This window comes from Zeus faber, assembly GCF_960531495.2.
Source record: "Zeus faber genome assembly, chromosome: 13".
NCBI lineage: Eukaryota > Metazoa > Chordata > Actinopteri > Zeiformes > Zeidae > Zeus > Zeus faber.
This window is the reverse complement of record NC_137198.1, coordinates 30,123,358-30,143,679: the sequence shown is the minus strand read 5'-3', so window position 1 is coordinate 30,143,679 and position 20,322 is coordinate 30,123,358. Positions and strand designations below refer to the sequence as shown.

The window sequence follows — 20,322 nt, the reverse complement described above, 5'->3', positions numbered from 1 at the left end:
CTGGATCCCTAGAGAGTGAATATGAACATGCATATGTACAGTCTATCAATGAATGTAAATATGTACATATGTACAGTCTGTCAATAATAGTTTTTGTCTATCAATCTTGGTCGACTATTAAATAAAATGTTTTTAAATGTACATAGAAATATGAATGAATATATGAATGAATAAATATATGAGTCCACAAGAGTCCATGCAGGATTCAGTATTTAAAAGTGACAAGTAAATAACAGACCAGCTCTTAAAGTTCTCATATGGAGGTCAAGCTTTGGTTGTAGTTGTTGTATGGCTACTGGCATAAAGGACCGGTCAAGGCACTTTGTGGTGTGGTGAGTCTGTGGCTGAATGTGCTTCTCAGCATAGCTAGTTCATCATAGAGGAGATGGGAGGGGCTCGCTAGGATAGCGTCCAGCTTCCTCCTCGTCCCTTTCCTCCGCAACCACCTCAAGATTGTCCAGTTCAGTTCCAACAATGGAGCTAGCCTTCCTCACCAGCTTGTTCAGTTTGTTGGCCTCCCTCGTGTTGGTGTTACCACACCCCTCTACAGACTAGTAAAACATCTGCAGCAGCCAATTGCATACGTTTAAGGACCTGAGCCTCCTCAGGAAGAACAGCTAGCTCTGGCCCTTCCTGTAGAGGGCCCCAGTGTTGTCAGTCCAATCCAGCTTATTGTTCATGTGTACTCCAAGGAACTTGTAGCTCTCCACCACCTCCTCTCCTTGGATGTTGATGGGAATTGGGGGCATCTTTCTTGCTATGCCAGTAGTCCACCACCAGTTCCTTTCTGATGTTGAACTGGAGGTCATTGTTGTCCCACCACCCTACAGAACTCTCCAGCGGGAGCTCTGTACTCCTCCTCGTTGTCATCCGTGATGCAGTTGACAATGGAGGAGTCGTCGGGGAACTTCTGTAGGTGGCACATATTTGATCAAAGCGAAAATCGGAGGTGTAGAAGGTGAACAGGAAAGGTGACTGCATAGTTCCTTGGGGGCGATGTGTTTCTTACCATCACATGTCACAGGCTGCCCTGCAGTCTGACGTACTGTGGTATGCTGGTGAGGTAGTCCATGATCCAGGTCACCAGGCCATGGTCCACCTACCTCACCAAGAGCTTCTCAGCTAGCCGAAGTAGCTGGATGGTGGCTGGAGAAGTCGAAGAACATGACTCTTACAGTGCTGCCTGGCCTCTCTAGGTGTGTGTGTATGACTGACAAACTATGTGTATTTGTTAGATAGTATTGCTTTCAATTGTGCTGCTAATGTAAAAATAGTAACCTCTCTATTAATTGTCAATGTATTTATATACATCTGTCCAATAAAACATACAGTCCCCATTCTCTTTTATCCTGATCCTTTTTATCGCGATTTGTAGTTTTTATTCGTGAATAACGCCTATATTAGTAGTTTAGTATCAAAACATCAAAAAATTGGAAAAATGCGTGACCATGTATGACAGAAGGGACTATTCTGAGTCATATGCAAGTGTCTGCCTGTCTCTGCATATTATGGTTGCGTACCTTTGTAATTTTTTTCAGCATATATTTTAGCTCTTCTGGTTCTTTTTTACTAAAACAAATAATTTGAGCAGGAAAGTAACGGGAAATGTACAGATGTAAATAATCCTAGCAGCATTCAGGTGGCTGCATGAATATACATGGTATTACTCATCTTTTTTTCATAAATGTATTCATTACTAGTTTAATATCAATACATCAATAACTGGAATAATAGGTGTGTATGACACAAGTGAGTATTCTGAGTCATATCCAATTGTTTGAGTATATCTATATTGTATTGTTGCACACTTAAATTTTTTTTTTTACCCCCGTTTTTTTTCCGGAGAGAGGAGGGCATATCATTTTAAGACGTTCCCTTAGACTTAACCAACTCGTCAAAGGAGATTTAGCTGCGTTTAAAAAAAATGCAGGGAGTATAGGACATATTTCATGAAATTAAGATACATTGAGCCCGTTCTAAGTCCTCATCAACAATATGAAACTTACTTTGAACGGTTTGCTTGCGTTTTGAAGGAATTTGTTGTCGAAGCCCGAATTTCCAATATATAGCTTTACCTCAGCCATTTTCTAGCGTGGAGACTTTGTACCATTCGTTGGAACTGACAGCGGAGAAGTAAGTTGTCTGTTGACTACTAACATTATAATTGTGTAAATATATAGTATATATTTACTTCTATTTACTACATAAGTTTTCCCCTATTTACGTACTTGCGTAACTTTAAAACACAGGGGACTTCCATTCAGAGGACAGTAGGTCAGTCATGCGCACTGGGAAGTGGATTTGTTGTTAAATTGGTAATGTTTCCCCCTGGTTGTCCAGTCCAGAGATAGTTTTGATTACATTTCTTAAAATAGATCGCTCTTCTTGTCGACAAAAGTTGACGTATAACCGGGTGTGGGAGCCTCTGCCCACATGTAGGGGTTTAGGGAAGGACGCTGAGTCTTCCTTGCCGTGGTGCGCCAACATGGCGAGAGTTTCTATTGGACAGAGAAACAAAAAGGCTCGGCCAGAAGTATAAATGATGATGATGATGATGATGATGATGATGATGATGATGTCGAGCACAGGAGGAATGGCGTTCCGCGCTGTCTCATGGTGGGCTGACGGGCCCGTGCGCCGATCACCTCTGCAAGACAGACAAACATTAAGAAAGCTCCCTGCCTCGAGTCGGACCAATCAGCCTCGCGACTGCCCCAGTGGAAAGTCGTCGATAGGGAACGTTAAGGTAACCGAAGGCGATCCCACCTATGATCCTGCCGCCCCTCCACCCGTCGTGCCCGCTGACGAACCCTCAGCGTCATGTGCGCCACCAACACTCACAACACTCACTCCCTACTGTGAATGCACTCCCCCTCGTCACTGCGTCAAACCCTGGCCAATCAGTGCCCAAAATCAGGGAGTGCGACAGGCGGGAACTAACCACTGCGTGTGCCCTATGCTTTTCCCATTGTAACGAATTTCTAGCCGGACCATCAGTACCTCTGAACATCCCCATGCACACAACGAACCTGTGATGTCTCCACCAAAGCCCTGGTCGAACCAGGCATTACTGGACCATCGTCTACGAACAGCTCGAGTCTAGCAAAGCCTGATGTCTACCCCCTTGTAGCCTTGGTAGGCCACTTCCTGACCAGGAAAGGGGTCTGGCGGGCCGGCGACCGGGACCACCTGGCCGAGTTCCATCCGGTGGCAGTCCTGGTGGTCGTGGCCGGGCCGCCCGCAGTGCCCGCACCCCTGCCCGTCTGCGCAGCTCCCTGATTTCCCGGGCAGAACCGCCCTGGGAGCTGATGGGGGACAGAGAGGGGACAGCAAGGGGAGAGACGGCACCACAGGACCCGGCTGGCAGACATCTGCCCTCCTGCCCCCTTACGCCCATGGGTGCAGCGGAGCCCTGGCCGTTCTCCTCCGGGGCACCGAGACGGGCTGGGGAGACGGCGAATCCCACGTGGGTCCTGGGGTGGGAAGCAGGTCTGGTCCTCTAGCCGGCTCCCGGTTGGTGGCGGCCAGTGGTCGGTCACGGCAAGAGGCACTCAAGCTGACAGCGGAGGAAGTCCCGCTCCTCTTCCAGGTCTGTGAGGCGCTACAGCAGCAAGCGGATCCGCCCCTCCCGAGTCCCTGTTCAGGCACCACTTGTGGGAGTCTCTGCCCATAGGTAGGGGTTTAGGGAGGGAGACTGAGTCTTTATTGCTGTTGTGCGCCAACATTGCGAGAGTTTTTATTAGACAGAGGAACAATAATTTCGGGCGCAGGAGAAATGGCGTTCTGCTCCATCTCCTGGTCGGCTGACGAGCACATGCGCTGATCCCCTCTGCAAGACAGATAAACATTAAGAAAGCTCCCTGCCTAGAGTTGGACCAATCAGCACGGCACGGGCGCGGATTCCAGGCAGCTTGGCGGCTGCGAGAAAGGGAACCGTGTTGTCGTCTGCAGCCGGTGCTTGACCTCGGCCTTGGTCTGCCACACCGGGATATAACCATCGGATGAAAACAAACTATCCCTACCAGTGACGAGGGGGATCGAAATCAGAAGAAGGCTGAAAAGAAAGTCAACTTTCGTGGAGCGAAGATGAGGGTGAAAAAAAACCACATTGCAGTTTCAAATGGACTTTTGGATATTATGTATTATAATGCACCCAGCCACCCACCCCACTTTAAACAGGCCTTTCCGTGTGCAGAATAACCAACAAATTTGGTTGTTTCGTCAAAATCTACAGCTTGACTGCCGGTACAGTATCAAAAAATCCAGATTTAAACCCGTAGTATACATCAGTGCGCTCTTTGAGATACTTTATCTATACTGATTTTTCAACAAATTTCGCTTATTGAGGATTTTGGCAAATAATTTTTCTGATTTGTAAATCAAACTGTTTTTCACAGAATTTTTTTTCTGATAAATACGCACAAAACTTTCGTGTCTTTTGAAATACCCTCAGTGTACTATGCCAAAGATCAGATTTGATCCACAAAATGAAAAGTCATGACTGAACGTAACCGTACTTTTACTAAAGAGTTTTGAGTAATTGTACTTAAAATAATTACATTTTATGAGGCCTTGTACCGTTTCAAAGCAAATGTCTTACTCTTTAATTCTAATTACCTGGATGTACTTAGTCCTAGGTTCACATATAAAGGATGGGACATGATATCTGTGTCATGTTATCTATCTCTAACTTTAATAGTTTTACTTGAGCAGAACGTTGAATGGACTACTGTTGTCTTATAGTATTCCATTTCTTAGGTAGAGGATATGCATACTTTCTCTATCAGTTGCAAACAATCATTTTAGCACATCTAACGCTGTTTTGTTACTCCAGTATTACAGCAGCGAACCGAATGATGGCCGAGCACTTTCACATCAACACACCACTCTTGGAGAGCCTTGGCATGTCAAAACGCCTCGGAACCACAGTCTACCTGAAGATGGAGAGTTCACAGCCTTCGGGTTCCTTCAAAATCCGGGGCATCGGCCATCTTTGCCAGCAGGTAGGCCGGTCACAGCAGGTGCTGCTTCGTGACTCAAATTAAGTAAACCGTCTTTATTGTTAATGCTGTTCTGTTTTTAGGGGCATTATCATTTATTCAAAGTAGAGAGAGTTTACAGATCCTGTCGCTCTCCTTTCTCCTCTTCCCTCTTTTCCATTCCTCTCCTGCAGGTCGCTGGGAACTCCAAAGGAGTCGTCTGTTCTTCGGGTTATTTTTTCACTTTAAAGGATTTTTGTTGAGGGGGGGTGTATGTCATTAATTCTAGCGCATGCAAAAAAAAATGTCTTTCAGTGATTTATTTGTTGTACAAAACCCAACCTTTAACACGTAATATATTAATCAATTGCAATATAGAAAAAATGCAGCCCAATTTACTGGGAACAATTATTTTCTGCGCTTATATCTGATATTATATGTACATCAATCTAAAATAATAAATCTTGAATTTGAAATGCAATTTTACCAAATCGAAACTTGTGGCCAACTAAGCCATTTAGTTAGCCACAGTAGCCAACTAAGCCATTTGGAGCTGTTTTATGGAGAGTCAAGATGGCACTGACTGAGGTACTCTCCTTAAGTTTAGGGACGAGAGTGTGAAGTTGTTTGGCTAGACTGGGTTACTGTGTGTACCCCCCCCTATTCTCAGCACAATGGACTTACATAGCATTACATCCTGTGCATGATTGTATGTTGCTAGGCGGTAATGCAGGTATGGCCACAGCCTACATAGCCAGGAAAATGGGTCTGCCAGCGACCATCGTGGTTCCCACGTCATCCCCCGTGTTGGTGGTTCAGAGACTCCAGGATGAGGGAGCCACCGTCAAGGTTATAGGCAAGGTGAAATATGACATGAGACATGGTCAATTTCGGACTTTTTTGTGTCATTCTCATGACTGATCGCATCATGGTTGCATAAATTACACGTATGTAGACATACTGTGGAATGTCGGGTTTGTGGCAAAAGGGGTTAAAAGAAATTTAATACGTTGTCTGTTCTCTTTGTCAAGGTGTGGGATGAAGCCAACACAGAAGCTCTCAGACTGATGGAGACCGAAGGACTGACCTATGTTCCCCCATTTGACCATCCACTGCTTTGGTATTGCAGACATACACAATTCATTCATTTTCTCCTTGTCCACTTCATGTTGAAAGCACAACCTCACTTTATTATAACCACTCTGCTTCAGCTTTTCACTGTGCTTGAATGTAGCAAAGCAGTATGTTTCTTTTCTCAAGAACAAAACAAAGACTTTCAGAGAACCTTTTTGAATGAGACCCACTAAGCAACCCTACCCCATGCCCACCCCATAAAACTACCCTTGTGCACACTCACTCACTCACCACACACTAGGGCAGGCCATGCCAGTGTCATTACAGAGATTGTGGCCTCCGTGGGTCCCAACCTGAAGCCTGGGGCTGTAGTTCTATCTGTCGGTGGAGGAGGGCTCCTCTGTGGCGTCGTCCAGGGCATCAAGGCGGTGGGCTGGACAGATGTGCCCATTGTCGCCATGGAGACCGTTGGCGCAGACTGTCTCAATGCCGCCGTGAAGGCAGGGAGAGTGGTCACCCTGGATGACATCACAAGGTAAGCAGTTGAAGAAGATGAAGTGATGACACAAACAGGGTGAGATTTGTCTATGAATTTGGTGTATATTCTACTCTCCTTTATCCGGTACTGTACCACTTTCGTCAACATTCGTTATTTATAAACATGCTTTATAAATACAGTTGACTTTACTCATTACTCTAGTGTATAGTTTTGAGATTAGGATGTCTTTTAAGATGAGAACAGCCAAAGTACCATTTAAATATTGTTACATCCATTTGTTGCATTTTAGTGCATCTTCAGTAGTAAGGTGGTTGAGTGAAGCCATACTGACAATCACCACTTCTCCTCTTCTCCTCTTCTCTCTCTGCAACCCCCTCCTTCCCAAACACACACCCTGTAGTGAAGCTAAATGTCTTGGTGCTAAGACAGTTTGTAAAAAGGCGTTTGAATACAGCCAGTCCGGCGAACCGAGAATCATATCAGAACTGGTCACCGACCAGCAAGCTTTACATGCCGTGGAAAGATTCCTTGGTGAGTATTCTGACACTGTGAAATACAAGACAACAAAACACAGAGTCTCAAAGTATTTTACAGGGTTCTTACCAGGTCCTTGAGGTCCTTGAAGTGCTTGAATTTCGTCCTCAGAAATTGAAGTTCTGTAATAACTTGAAATATAGCCCATTTTTTGCTGAAATGCTTGAAAAGTCCTTGAGAAAAATCGGACAAGGGGTCCGGCGGATATACACATACATACATACTGTATATATACAGTATAATATTTATATATATATATATTATTATTATAATAGATTAAAATAGATATACTAACATAAATGAGAATGAGACTACGGTTAGATATTTGAATTTATAAAGATCACATTGAAAATTGATTATATTTGTTTTGCCTAAAGACCTTGAAAATGAAATTTGGTGCTTAAGAAGTACTTGGAAGTCCTTGAATTTCATTTTGTAACGCCAGAATGAACCCCATTTTTATGGCCAGCCCCCCTTGGCAGACTAAGCTCTGGCTGAAGCGCTCTATTTGCCTACACTAAACCATATATAGCCATATTTTCCCCATATGTAGATTTATTTTTGTATGTTGATATGCATGGTTGAAATGTACATCTTCTTTTAAATAAAGCCTCTAATGAATCCCTAAAGATCAGGCATTAAAAGTGTGTATGTGTTTTTTGTTTTTTTTCTGGTAGATGAGGAGCGTGTGTTTGTGGAGTTAGCATGCGGAGCTGCACTTGCAGCAGTCTACAGTGGGGTCGTTTCCCAATTACAGGAGGAAGGTTTGAACTCTAATTATTGTAAATAAATACAAGCATCTCATACAAATTCATACGATTGAGTGTTAGGAAGGTTCCGCTTTTCTAGGCATGTTTGACACCATATTTAGCCTTCAATTGCAATTAGAAATCTAAAACTCCACTACAATGCCAAAGCAGTTCCTTTAAATGCCAACTACTTCCCTGAGGATTCTCAGTCCATGGAGTCCAAAGTCATCTTCAACTGAAGCTTTATTCACTTTCCTGATGTTCTGTTATATATATTGTCATTAATTTTTCCACAAAAAACATCAGTAGCTATACAACTGTGCTTTTTAGCATTTTTAAATCTCGACCATCACACCAATGCAACATCCCCAGTTTGTTAGCACTTTGTCCATGTTATGCAGTGGTTTGACAATAGTCATGGACAAACACTTTGGCGACATCTTTACCTTATGTGGTGACAAAGCACGTGACGGCGATCCCACCTGGAATGGAAGGTGTATTGAAGAAGGCTTTTTAACATTGACTACAATAGCGCTACCCCTAATAGCTTTGCAAACTTACAGACACTTACATACGTTACACATACACTGCCTCTACACCGCATGTATGTTATTTTGTATTTATACAGGTATTTCTCAGAGACCTGTCTTATACAGGTAATGAATGAGATTATATCTGAGTAGTTATATCTCTAGTATAGTAAAGATTGAAAATGGCCTTACTACAATCCCAAATTGTTTATTTTGTGTTTTTAGGCCGTCTGCCAACTCCCCTGGGCCCCCTAGTGGTGATAGTGTGTGGTGGCAGCAGCATCAACATGAAGCAACTTGATAGCATTAGAAACAAACTACTAAAAATGGACTAATAATCAAAAAATCTACATTGTCACTAAACCATTAGTCCATTTAGAAATGTAAATTTTAATATTAAAAGCACATATTTGTGTATGCAGATTTAACCAATGTAGTTCATTAAAAAAAAAAAAAAAAGCCAAGAGTTAAACTTGGATTAAAAAATCCATCTACCTTATCTGCATATTTGTTTTGCATATTCTCTTCTTGATCTTTTTGTACTGTATAGACTGCCATCAAAAATCAAAGAATCTATATGAGTGAGGTGACTACGCATTTGTTCCTAGCAGTCCTTTGTGTGTGGTCGTGTGCTGTCATGTATTGTACATTCAATAAAGGCAATCAGCTTCTCAGAATGATCCATTTTTCCACCCACACAACCTTATTACAACTGCTAAGTGCTCACACACATTTTTGCTTTTACACAGGTAATGTAAATCGCTATTTTCTGTTGAGGTTTCCTTAAGACAATAAAAATGCTAATTCCTGATTTGTCAGGTTTTTTTTTTTTTTATTCTAATAAACATCTCAGACCTTCCCTGAGATTTGTCTGCCGCAAATTGATAAAATGGCCAAAAAGAGAATGAAATCGACATTTACAGTACTAAAAGAATTTTTATTTCCCACGGTATAGACAGTTACCACCTGCCCAAAGGAAAAAATATGAAAAAAAAACATCACATAATGGAATCAAATAAATACAAGTATTCACACATGGAGAGGTAAAGGATATCTACAACAAAAATATGATTCACAGCGGTAGTTTACAATCACAGCTGCTAGCCAGACAGCTTAGTACCAAAGGTTAGATAGCCTGAAATTGAGAGTTTTGGCATTGGTAGCCATCACTTTTTCCTTTAAGTTTTCCTTTTCCAGTTTTCCTTTCCCACTGTACTCATTGCCAATGACAGTAGTAACAGATAAGATTTAGTATTCAGATTTAGTGACAACTAGATTGTCAAGTTCAGGGATGCAAGTGGGGTAATTCGGCAGCCGGAGCTTTAGTGGACATTGACAGATCTGTGGGTGAGGGGCATTTCCTCCTCAACACAGAGCCATATTGACGACTTGAAATCTCAACAGCCACGGTCGACTGAATGGTGTCGACCAACATTTGTGAGCCTCCTCGCTGCTATATCAGTATCGATCAATTTGCACAATGAGCAAATAAAATATTTGACATTTACCATTTAATTTGTGGTATGATATCATTCTTTTTATAAGAACTTTGCAATTTTACTAATGAATTCAGACAAAACAACCTCTAGAACATGTGACAAGACATGAGAAACACTTTCTTTGATTTGAAAATGAGAATTTACAATAAGACCTTTAGTTTGCCGAGGGGTCTGCGTTAACAATTAAAAACCATTTTACATATGAGAACATTCGGTCTTGCTGTGGTGTTTTTGCTGAAAAACACCAATTGGAAATGGCACTAAACCTGTTTGACCATGTTTTCTTTTATTAATTTTCCAAACTTGAATAAGAGGAGGGGTTTGTGGTGCTTGTTCACACACACACACACACACACACACACACACACACACACACACACACACACACACACACACACACACACACACACACACACACACACACACACACACAGTCTTTATTTTTTTTCCTGCAGAGATGCATATGAGAGCGTTGCGATCCTTTACTGCAGACAGCAGCTCTGGCTGTTGGCGTCCTTGGATCGCAGACACAGTTTGGGTTTGTAGCTCTCCAGATACAGGAGCTGCTTGGCATTAAATGCTCCACGCCGCTTACTGTCCCACACAAACACACACAGACACACGATGGGGGGGGGGAAGATCGGTTTTAGTATGGCAACTGAACGGCAGAGGTCTCTTTGCATAAAACACCATAAGCCAAAATATCACCTAAACCAAAGGGGTCTACTTAGGTTTTCTGCATTAAGCTTCTTAACGGTTCCACTTAATTACAGGATTTACCAAACTCAGAGAGAACTTTGTCCATTCATGCACCATCTCCTTAATGTTACTGCGTGGGAAGTTTGTGTCCAACAAAACAAGATAAGGAGTCATTTGTTTTTTGTGTGTAGTTTCCTTGGGTTCTGTGAAAGGCACTGATCAAGTGCTTATTCATCAGTGGTTATTATGATTATTATATCTACAGTAGATACAGTACATCACCATTTATAGTGAATATTTATAAACGCTGATGAACTGTCGACAACACTGTAAAATGTTGCTCCATAAACTTAAGTGATACTGATGTTTTACAGCAACTGTGCAAAAATCAATTGGTCGGGACAACATGATGCGCTTACCGTAGCAACAGAGTTTAACCCATAACATTCAATTTAGCTTTGTATAACTCGGACACAGTATGAAACATAAAACTAAACTAACCAGCTATCTATAATGCCTCCCTTTCAACTTTTCCTGAAGTGTTTTTTTTAATGCAGGTTGAGGCATTATGCAAGCGGGCCCAGCCAGGTACTTGAATTAGACAAAATTCAGAGAACAGGAGCTCTCTGTAGGAAAAGGGAACATGTACTTACAGTCTTATGAAGTGTACAGCATCTTCGTACTCCATCCCACACTCGATCAAAGCCAGGGCTACAAGCACAGGGGCTCTGAGGAGACAGACACATCTACTGTATTCTTGGACCCGTTTGGCCTTCCGTCAATTGTGCAATGTCAAGGTTAGACGCAGCGTGCACATTCTGCACAGGTAACATTTTAAAACAACAAAGTTTTGTTTGGTAGCCATACTCAGGATTTTCTCAGGGTTGGCTGGTTTGTTTGACGAGTAGTTTGTTTGTTTGGAGGAGCTAAAACTACTACTTTCTGATAAGAGAGAAACTTGGCCAGCAAGTGAAATAAAAAATGAAATCCAGATGATATCCGCACATCTGTCCTTTGTGCGGAGCAGACGTGCTTTGCTTTGCTCTGTGCTCTACTCTATGCTTGGCTTCTATTTGCTATGTGCTGTTGACATTTCGCTGCATATATGTATGAAAGTATGTTTATGTATGGAACAAATAAACCTCTTGAATCTATTTTCACCGTCTCAGCATCTTTTTCCTGCTGCAACGCTTAAAAAAGAAACAGTGGCTCCATCTAACAACTGGACACTTACTTTACAACTGTTTATATAGGATTACCACCAGCACCAGCTACACTGGACACTGCTGCCCTCACTTCAGTAAGCTAAGCTTATTAGCAGCAAGATGCCCCACTTCTCCATAGACGACTTCCACAAACTTCTACAGAAGATTATAGCGCTGGAAACCAAAATTCACCTGTTAGAAGTGAATGTGGAAGTAAATGGACTATGTGGGAACTTTACTTGGTATTACACAACTGCTTTGATAGCTTCCAGTCAGGATTTGGACAACACCATAGCACTGAGACTGCTCTTGTAAAGGTCTTCAATGACATCCATCTAAACACAGACGGTGGCAAATTTCCATCTTAGTATTACTGGATCTCAGTGCTGCATTTGACACGGTTGACCACAACATATTATTAGACCGACTGGAAAACTTGGTGGGACTTTCTGGCACAGTACTAAACTGGTTTAAATCCAACTTAAAGGACAGGGACTACTTTGTGTCTATAGGTAATTACACATCTGAGCAGACAAAAATGACATCTAGAGTTCCCCAAGGCTCCATTCTAGGGCCTCTTCTGTTTAAAATCTACATGCTCCCACTGGCTCAGATTATGGAAAACAACAAATATGTTCCCATAATTACATAGACGACACACAAGTTTACATAACCATATCACCAGGGATGAGGGTTAAATACATTGACTAGGCAAGCGCGTTGAACAAATATGCCAGAATTTTCTCAAATTAAACAAAACTGAAGTAATTGTTTTTGGAGCCAAGGAAGAATGACTAAAAGTCAGCGCTCAGCTTCAATCGGTTAAAAAGCACAAGCCATGCAAGAAAATCTTGGTGTAGTCATGGACTCTGACCTAAATTTCAACAGCCACATTAAAACACTTACAAAGTCAGCCTAAGAACCTATCAAGGATTAAAGGACTTATGTCTCAGCAGAATTTGGAAAAACTTTCCATGTATTCATCTTTAGTAGACTAGACTTCTATAACAGTGTCTTTACAGGTCTCCATAAAAGATTGATCAGACAGCTGCAGTAGATTCAGAACGTGTTGCTCGAGTCCTCACTAAGACCAGGAAAGTGGATCATATCACTCCAGCTCTCAGATCATTACACTGGCTTCCTGTCCGTCAAAGAATTAATTTAAAATTACTACTGTTGGTTTATAAAGCGCTGAATGGTTTAGGGCCACAATACATTTCTGATCTTCTGCTACGTTATGAACCATCCAGACCTCTCAGGTCATCTAGGACAGGTCTGCTTTCTGTCCCAAGAGTCAAAACTAAACATGTAGAAGCAGCGTTCAGTTTTTATGCACCACATATCTGGAACAAACCCCCAGAAAACTGCAGGTCTGCTGCAACTCTCCGGTCTTTTAAATCAAGGGTGAAGACTTTTGTTTGCCGCTACCTTTTACTAAACTAAAATCTATTTATTTCTTGCACTGCACTGTCACTTTTACTTGAGTTTATGCATTCTATTTCTTAACTTTCTAATGTGTTCTTCCTTTTACAATGTGTTTCTTTTGCACTATGCAATGTATGTATTCAATGTTTTTACTTTATGCATTCATTCTTTATGCTATCTCCTTTAATAATGTGTTTCTTGGCACTTTGTCTTAATGCTTTTTATGTTTTATGTAAAGCATGTTGAATGCCTTGTTGTTGAAATGTGCTATACAACTAAACTTGCCTTGCCGAATCTGTATGCTATGGATTTTAAAAAGTAATTTATTGGACCCAGAGGAAGTTGAAGGTATCTCAATATTTTTCACAATATTTTTTTGCCCTTCATCATTTTATTGTCATATTTTCACTGTGCAGTGTTTGCTTTAGTAAAGCAGCGTAGCATGGCGTCACTGCTGTTGGCACGAGTTTGTTTTCAATTAGCAATTGATTTCCTGTGGAGAGAGGGGCCGATGCGTCACATCAAACAGATAGGCCGAGTATGGTTGGCTTCAACACACAACCCACACTAACCTCCCAAGTCCGGCCACACAGTGGACAGCTACGCAGCAGCCAGGGTCCTCCTTAAACTTGGTCTGCAACAAGTTCAGCCAATCGTCCACCACCTGTTCAGGAGGGGCGGAGCCATCCTCAAACGGCCAGTCCTGCAGCAACACAGGGGGAAAGCAGAGATGTGGAGTGAAAAACATGCCCAATTTATTCTTGGGCAAATACATCCACATGAATAATGTGCCGATATTATGGGGCGTGGCACTCTCTGATATCTAATACCGTATCATGATAATATATATTGATAATAAGTTGACAAAAGCAAACGTTAAGCCCCTTCTCTGTTTGAATTGTTGCCTCATTAGGCTACAAGCAAAATGATGACTGTTGATGACAGATTGTGTTTGGAGTAAAAAATTAGTATTTTTTAAAAATCTCACTGCATAGTCTAGATCTGGGGTTACCTACCTTTTTGCCCCAGAGAACCCCAAATCAAAGCTGATTCAATCTGAGACACCCCTATTTAAAATAACAAAAGAAAAATGTTGTTCGTCGTATATTTATTCGGTGGTCTTATTTTTTTATAGAATTGGTTCATTTTTATGGTCGAGAGAGCACGTTTTGTAGGGCACAGAATATATTAAAGCATTATATAGCTATGTATATGTAACAATTTTTATTTGAACACTGGGGGATGTTTGAGCCAATATTTTACGCCCCAGGTTGGCAATCACTGGCCTAGAGCAAGGGTTTACAAACTAGGGCCGCCGACGGATCCTCTTAACTTATTGATGGTGGTCCATAACCAAATCTCGCACACACACGCACACGCACACACACACACACACACACACACACACACACACACACACACACACGGCAGATAAAGTTGAGGTCCTCAACCAGAGATCAGTCTGCCGTAAAAATGTTTTACATCCTCTGGTCTAGAGTTCTTACCAGGACTTGTATGCCTTCCTGCTCCACTGGGGTCTTGTCGTAGGTAGCAGCACACACTCTCACCAAGGTCTGTACTCCAAATGCTTTCAGATCCTACAAATGAAAAAAATTACAGATTTAAGGATTTTTTATCATGAGTTAAGTGTTTAGCAAGGTAGTGCTATGAACGGCTATGAATGACGGGAACCAACATTTTAATAAGGTCTGGGTTGACAAATGGCAAACCCATGCTTTAAATGCTTCATCTGTGCTGTACCTCTATGAATCTCCCCAGCTGCGCGTTGGTAGGGTTGTGTGTGATGAGGAATCGGAGGCAGTCAAAAGTGATCTCTACAGGAGCCGGTCGATTCATTTTGAGAATCAGGGAGCAAAAATAATGATAAGAGCTCGCACTGTAACTAAACCAAAAAGGTTTAGACAACACTGGTCAGGGAAAAAAAACCCAAAAAAACAGTCTTTTGAAGGAGAATTAGTTTTGGGGGGGGGTTCAAATATAGCCTTCATAGGTCATGGGTCATAAAGAGGTCAGATGATAGGTACAGGACAGTCGGGACTGATTTTAACACAGTGTTGGGTCAGGCTAGGTCAAAATGATCCACTTGAGAGTGTCCAGGTAAAAAGTCTTGCAAAGAAGGACATTTTAAACCATTTTCTTGGGACAAGGATAGAAATAAAAACAGAAAACCTTGAATTAAGAAGTTTAAATAAATACACAAAAACTGTCAGTAAATGAGATTATAGTTGGAGAGAAAGTTATAGAGTGGAAAGATTAAAGAAAAAAAAAGTCAATTTTTCTTTCCTACTACTTTAAAATCAATCAGGCCATTCAGGATGGAAGTCTCAATGATGCCAGCAAAGAGTGGCTGAAGGAGAGGCAGAAACTGAAAGGAAGAGAAGGTGAAAGAGTGGGGCAGGAAGGGGTGGGGGTGGGGGTGGGTGGGGGCAGTTCCTCTGGATCCCAACGATCACAGGCTCCCCTACAACCCAGAACAGCTGGCAGACTGAAGGTTGGCCCGTCTTCATAAGGGTCCAATTTGGTGGCAGTAAGAACCTGTTGGAGAGACGTGGAAAATGAGGTAACATAAAATATGGAGCGTGAGAGGCGACAGGCTTAAAAAAAGCTTCGCGAGTGCTGTAAGCCAATCATGTTACATTTAGCGAGATTTTCCGGTTATGGGCCAATCAGATTCCACCATGGCAACATTTCAAACGTCTCTACCTTTCCATATTTAATATACATTATATGGATGAATGGTTCTGTGTGTACTTTTTTTCTTTTATTAAAATGGTGGAGCTGTTTTTACTTAGCAAAATAAATTACCTACTGAGAATCTACGTAAATAATCTTGCCATCCCTAAAAATAATGAATTGTCCTTATTGGAGAAACATAAAATTACCTGTTCTTTATTTTATCGATAGTTTTAGAGATGTTTTTCCATAATAAATAAATAAATTTATAAATTAATTAATAAATAAAAGAGCGTGCGCTGCTCATTTGCATTGAAATGCATTGCAGCATGTGGCTTTGCAGCGCTCAGTCGACGGCAGTGTGACCCTACCATTACGCTCTTCTGGCTAAATATTAATTCAGAGAGCCATTGGACAACTTGGAAAGCTACAAGAAAGCATTCCTATATTTGTTTTACAAAGCCATAATTATTGTAAATATTAATCTAATGTGTACATTTTCTGTTTACCATATGATTCTGTTGACCATGTGCTTTTCAGACTTGCCGTGACCCTTTTCTCCAATTGTTTATTAGGGACACAATCCGAGTAAAAGTGAGATCTTGTAGGCTTTAACACAACAGGCACCTCCCCGCACACCTGAGGCAGCCAAACTATATTAATTTTATGTTAATGGTTTCAAAAGGGATTATACAAATATTGGTATAATGAACCTCATCTACAGATTGTTCTTCAAACTGCTCGGTTTTTCCATCCGTGTGTGTTCGATTTGGTTCTTTTATTTTAGTTCTGCATTGGGTGTTTAATGTTCTCCCCAACACTACCAGAATATCCTTCCCTGCTAAACTCAGTGTTAGGCCGACAAGCAGGACTAACGACACGGCGCCTATATCAATTTGTAGCTGATCCTAAAAGATATTCATATTTTTCGTTAACAAATGCTGTTAATCTAGGTCAGTTATTATTGCCTCATTACCAATATCGGAACACATTGTTTATCAGTCTGACGACAAAAGACTCTGGGTCAATATTTCTGGGGTTCTGGTGTAGCCAGCAAATATCCGGGCAAAGACTTTGTCCTCCATGCGTCCATCACTGTTCATTTATCTGCATTCATATGCAGATATCTGTTTATAGAGATTATCCGAAATGTCGTCAGGACCTGGAACCCCTACAAAAACTATCAAAATGTGTGTATTCTGTGGAGAAACATTCGACTCGTGTAATAGAATGAACAACTTTCTTTCAAAGTCGAATTACAAAATTGCCTTTGAAAAAATTAAGGAGTTTGCGATTCTCCTGGGCCAGTATGTAATTCTCGTAAAGAGCTTCTAAAACAGTACAATCACAGCAATGAAGAGCCCAAAAACAGAATTGGTGGTCTCATTAGAGACATGGCTGCAAATAAAAATATCAGACAAAAATGCTGTGCACCATCAACGCCTTCACAAGACATATATATCGGGCGCACGGAAGAGGAATTCTTGGCCCGGATATCCATTGGCTACACCAGAACCCCAGAAATATTGGCCGTTGTCCCCAGAGAAGACTCTGGTTTCCCAGATTGCCTCATTATTACCCAAGCGTTAAAGTGTAGAAAAAAAATCTTGTGAAATTGTACTACGCTATTAGAAATTACATCGATAGAAGCCCGCTATGGTCAGGCATTGTTTTCACATTTCCAAACCAAAGAGCCACCAGCAGGCCAAAATAATTCTGTTTCATTATTATTATTGCATATTATCGGAAAAACATTGTCATATAGCAACTTTACAAACCCCACGAAAGGGTATGTATCTCTTTTTCAATTTTCATCAGTCCTCAGTAATTATTAGGAGTTTATGAGTCTTAGATGAACACGCTCACCCCTCTCTTTTGCCCAAGTAACTCCCGAGTAATTAAAGATTAGTTCACTACAATTAAATTGGCGAGTCTTGGGAACTCTTGCATCACTAATTAGTTCACTCACACACACAACTCTGTTTTGACAAACACGGGTTGAATCTTCATTCCAAATCTCTCTCACACACACACACACACACACACACAGACAGACACACACACAGACACCTTACCCACCTGTGTGTAGTGTAGTGTACGGGACCAAGTCGGAGGTCGCCTTTTCACTTGTCCACAATAAGCAGTAGGTGCTGGGCTTGGCAGAACTCCCCTCCAAGCCTCGCAAACGCCATACATGTGCAGTCTGGTGAAGATAACTCTCGTTTAATGTAATCGCAGAATGGGAGCGTGCGCGACAACGGAGGCGTTGCCTTTGAATGTATATGGAAATAAACCCACTGTGATGTGAGGCAAAGTGGTTGTTCATCGAGCGGACAGGGGAAGATGTAACGGCTCTGGGATGTGGACACACCATTGATGATGATGCTTCTCCTGGGTCCCGGATGACGAAGCGCTGCGTACGGCCCGCTAGCTTGCTGCTAATCTGCTGCGCCAGAGAGACGTTACTAAGCAGATTAACTCACGTTACAAAACACACGAGTATCATATAATCGAGTTCATGATTGTAACATTAACTCATACGTTGTAAATTAGCAGCGATATAGTATATATAGCTGCATCACACAGTTGTCACACATAGCTAGCTAAGACGTTATATAGAAAGGTACCTACTATATCGTTATAACGTAAATACTCCGTTAAAAAACGCACGACGTCAATCCATGTGTACTACATACTTACCAAAAAAGGGACGCCGGGGTACAGAGAATCTCAGTTAATCAAAGGGCCCGACAGAGGTGACATGTTGAAACTGCTGTAGCTTTATAACGAGACTGTAAATGCTGAGCTCAAGTCGGACGGACGTTATCGTAATGCCGTTAACTCCCTCCTCTTCCGAGCAGCTCCGACTGGGAAATACCGGTTTTGTGTCGAGATACAGATTGTAGATACGAGCCCGGAATGACGGTGAATTTATTAAAAGGGAAAATGTGTGCAAGAAGGCAGTAAGAAAGGGCTTAATATCGCGCCTCTAAAATGTGAATGAAACTAGTGTAACTAGAGATACGTTAAAATAGAAAAGGATAGATGCGGCCAGTTTCCCCCAGTTTCAAAACCACTAGGGTGTCGTTCTAAAAAAAATATAAGTAGTACAGTACCCACTAGTGGCTAATGTGTGTTATAATAATAATAATAATAATAATAATAATAAATATAGCTGCAGGCAGCAATACACAGGGTCCAGTTTATCCGTTTTAGGTACCTGTTATATATTTTGGGTTTTTTTGTGAAATGCAGCAAAATTTACTAAATTTACAAACAGCATGTAGTTACATCCATGTAATTCCATGACAAACCTTCATGACATTACGTATGAAGCGTTCCCGTTTCAACCAGACGTCAGCTATTGATTTAAGTTCTAAAGTGACATAATTGGGTCATATGAGATAGGTCACTTCTAAATAGCAGTTCTAAATAGCTGAGCTAACAGTCCTAATTTTGGTTAGGGCTTTTAATAATCTACGATTGGGCAATTAATTTAAACAGATTACTTGTCCATATTGTAATGCAGACAACATTTATGGAACTTTAACATTAATTTGTCATTAGAATTATTATGGAAGAACTTGTCAGTACTACAAACACTTCATCTTTTCATTAAAGTGTGTTACGTTTAGCTGTAGGGAAATGTTTATACCTACATTTAAAAAATATATATATATTTTTACTTTAAACCAAAATTTGCCATTATTTTGACTTACCTTTCTGTATTATAACTTACCTTTCTGGAGTCTCAGTGATGGTATTTGACGTTGTGTCTCGTATATGGCAATTATGACCTATGGCAGGTTTACTTATTAATGGATGTTTACAATAGCAGTTAAATTTATGCAATTGAATTATTGACTTTTTCCCTTGGATTACATTTTCAATAAGTTACGTTTGCTTGACATACCAAAAACGTTGTGGTATTTCTGTGAGTACGACCCTCTCGACGCTTCATCGCCAGCCCCACGAGCGCCACCGGAGAGCACCAGATGGGGAGCCATTGGGCTACCTCTGCTATGACGGAGTGATGTCGTTGGAGACCTACCTCATCCAAGTACAGCTGGGGGCACAGTTCAATAATTGGACTTCAGAAGAAACCGCTGTGCAAGTCGCCCTCGCCCTGGAAGGAAAAGCCCTGCAGATCTTCACCGACCTCCAGCCACAAGAATGACTCGACTGGCAGACCGTTGAGAGAACGCTACAGCATTGGTTTGGCCGTCGCATCTACACCGACGACGCACGGGACAAGCTGGTTAATCATCACCAGCCTGGGCACCAACATCGCGGACCTCCGGCTGTATGTGCGACAGTGCTACCCAACGTTTATGGCACGGCGCAGGAAGAGTTTGCGCTTCAAACTTTCGTTCGGGGGCTCCATCCAGAGCGGCAGAGAACACATCTGCCTGCGCGCCCCAAGATCATTGGTCGA

At 41.7% G+C, this 20,322-nt stretch overlaps 2 protein-coding genes across 4 annotated transcripts; one reads left to right on the top strand and one right to left on the bottom strand.

The window, feature by feature from the left end:
• The first annotated feature begins 1,881 nt into the window (after positions 1-1,881).
• On the top strand, positions 1,882-9,098 carry sdsl (serine dehydratase-like). Its single transcript, XM_080012631.1, has 9 exons — positions 1,882-2,133; positions 4,835-5,003; positions 5,174-5,210; positions 5,701-5,840; positions 6,011-6,099; positions 6,355-6,588; positions 6,953-7,083; positions 7,764-7,850; positions 8,591-9,098. The coding sequence occupies exons 2-9, from the start codon at positions 4,854-4,856 to the stop codon at positions 8,698-8,700; spliced, it is 978 nt and encodes a 325-aa protein (XP_079868757.1). The 5' UTR covers positions 1,882-2,133; positions 4,835-4,853; the 3' UTR covers positions 8,701-9,098.
• Positions 9,099-10,205: 1,107 nt separating this feature from the next.
• LOC307238950 (protein tyrosine phosphatase type IVA 2-like) lies at positions 10,206-18,896 on the bottom strand. Of its 3 annotated transcripts, none has more exons than XM_080012109.1 (8): positions 18,588-18,896; positions 18,186-18,333; positions 17,967-18,090; positions 14,955-15,749; positions 14,699-14,791; positions 13,766-13,896; positions 11,217-11,291; positions 10,206-10,458 (listed from the first exon to the last, which is right to left on the bottom strand). In XM_080012109.1, exons 4-8 carry the CDS (start codon positions 15,048-15,050, stop codon positions 10,347-10,349), a joined length of 507 nt encoding a protein of 168 aa, XP_079868235.1. In that variant the 5' UTR covers positions 15,051-15,749; positions 17,967-18,090; positions 18,186-18,333; positions 18,588-18,896; the 3' UTR covers positions 10,206-10,346. The 3 variants fall into 3 exon arrangements, with proteins under 3 accessions (XP_079868235.1, XP_079868234.1, XP_079868236.1); XM_080012108.1 differs by having other exon boundaries at positions 18,186-18,330; XM_080012110.1 differs by having other exon boundaries at positions 18,259-18,330.
• Positions 18,897-20,322: the final 1,426 nt, after the last annotated feature.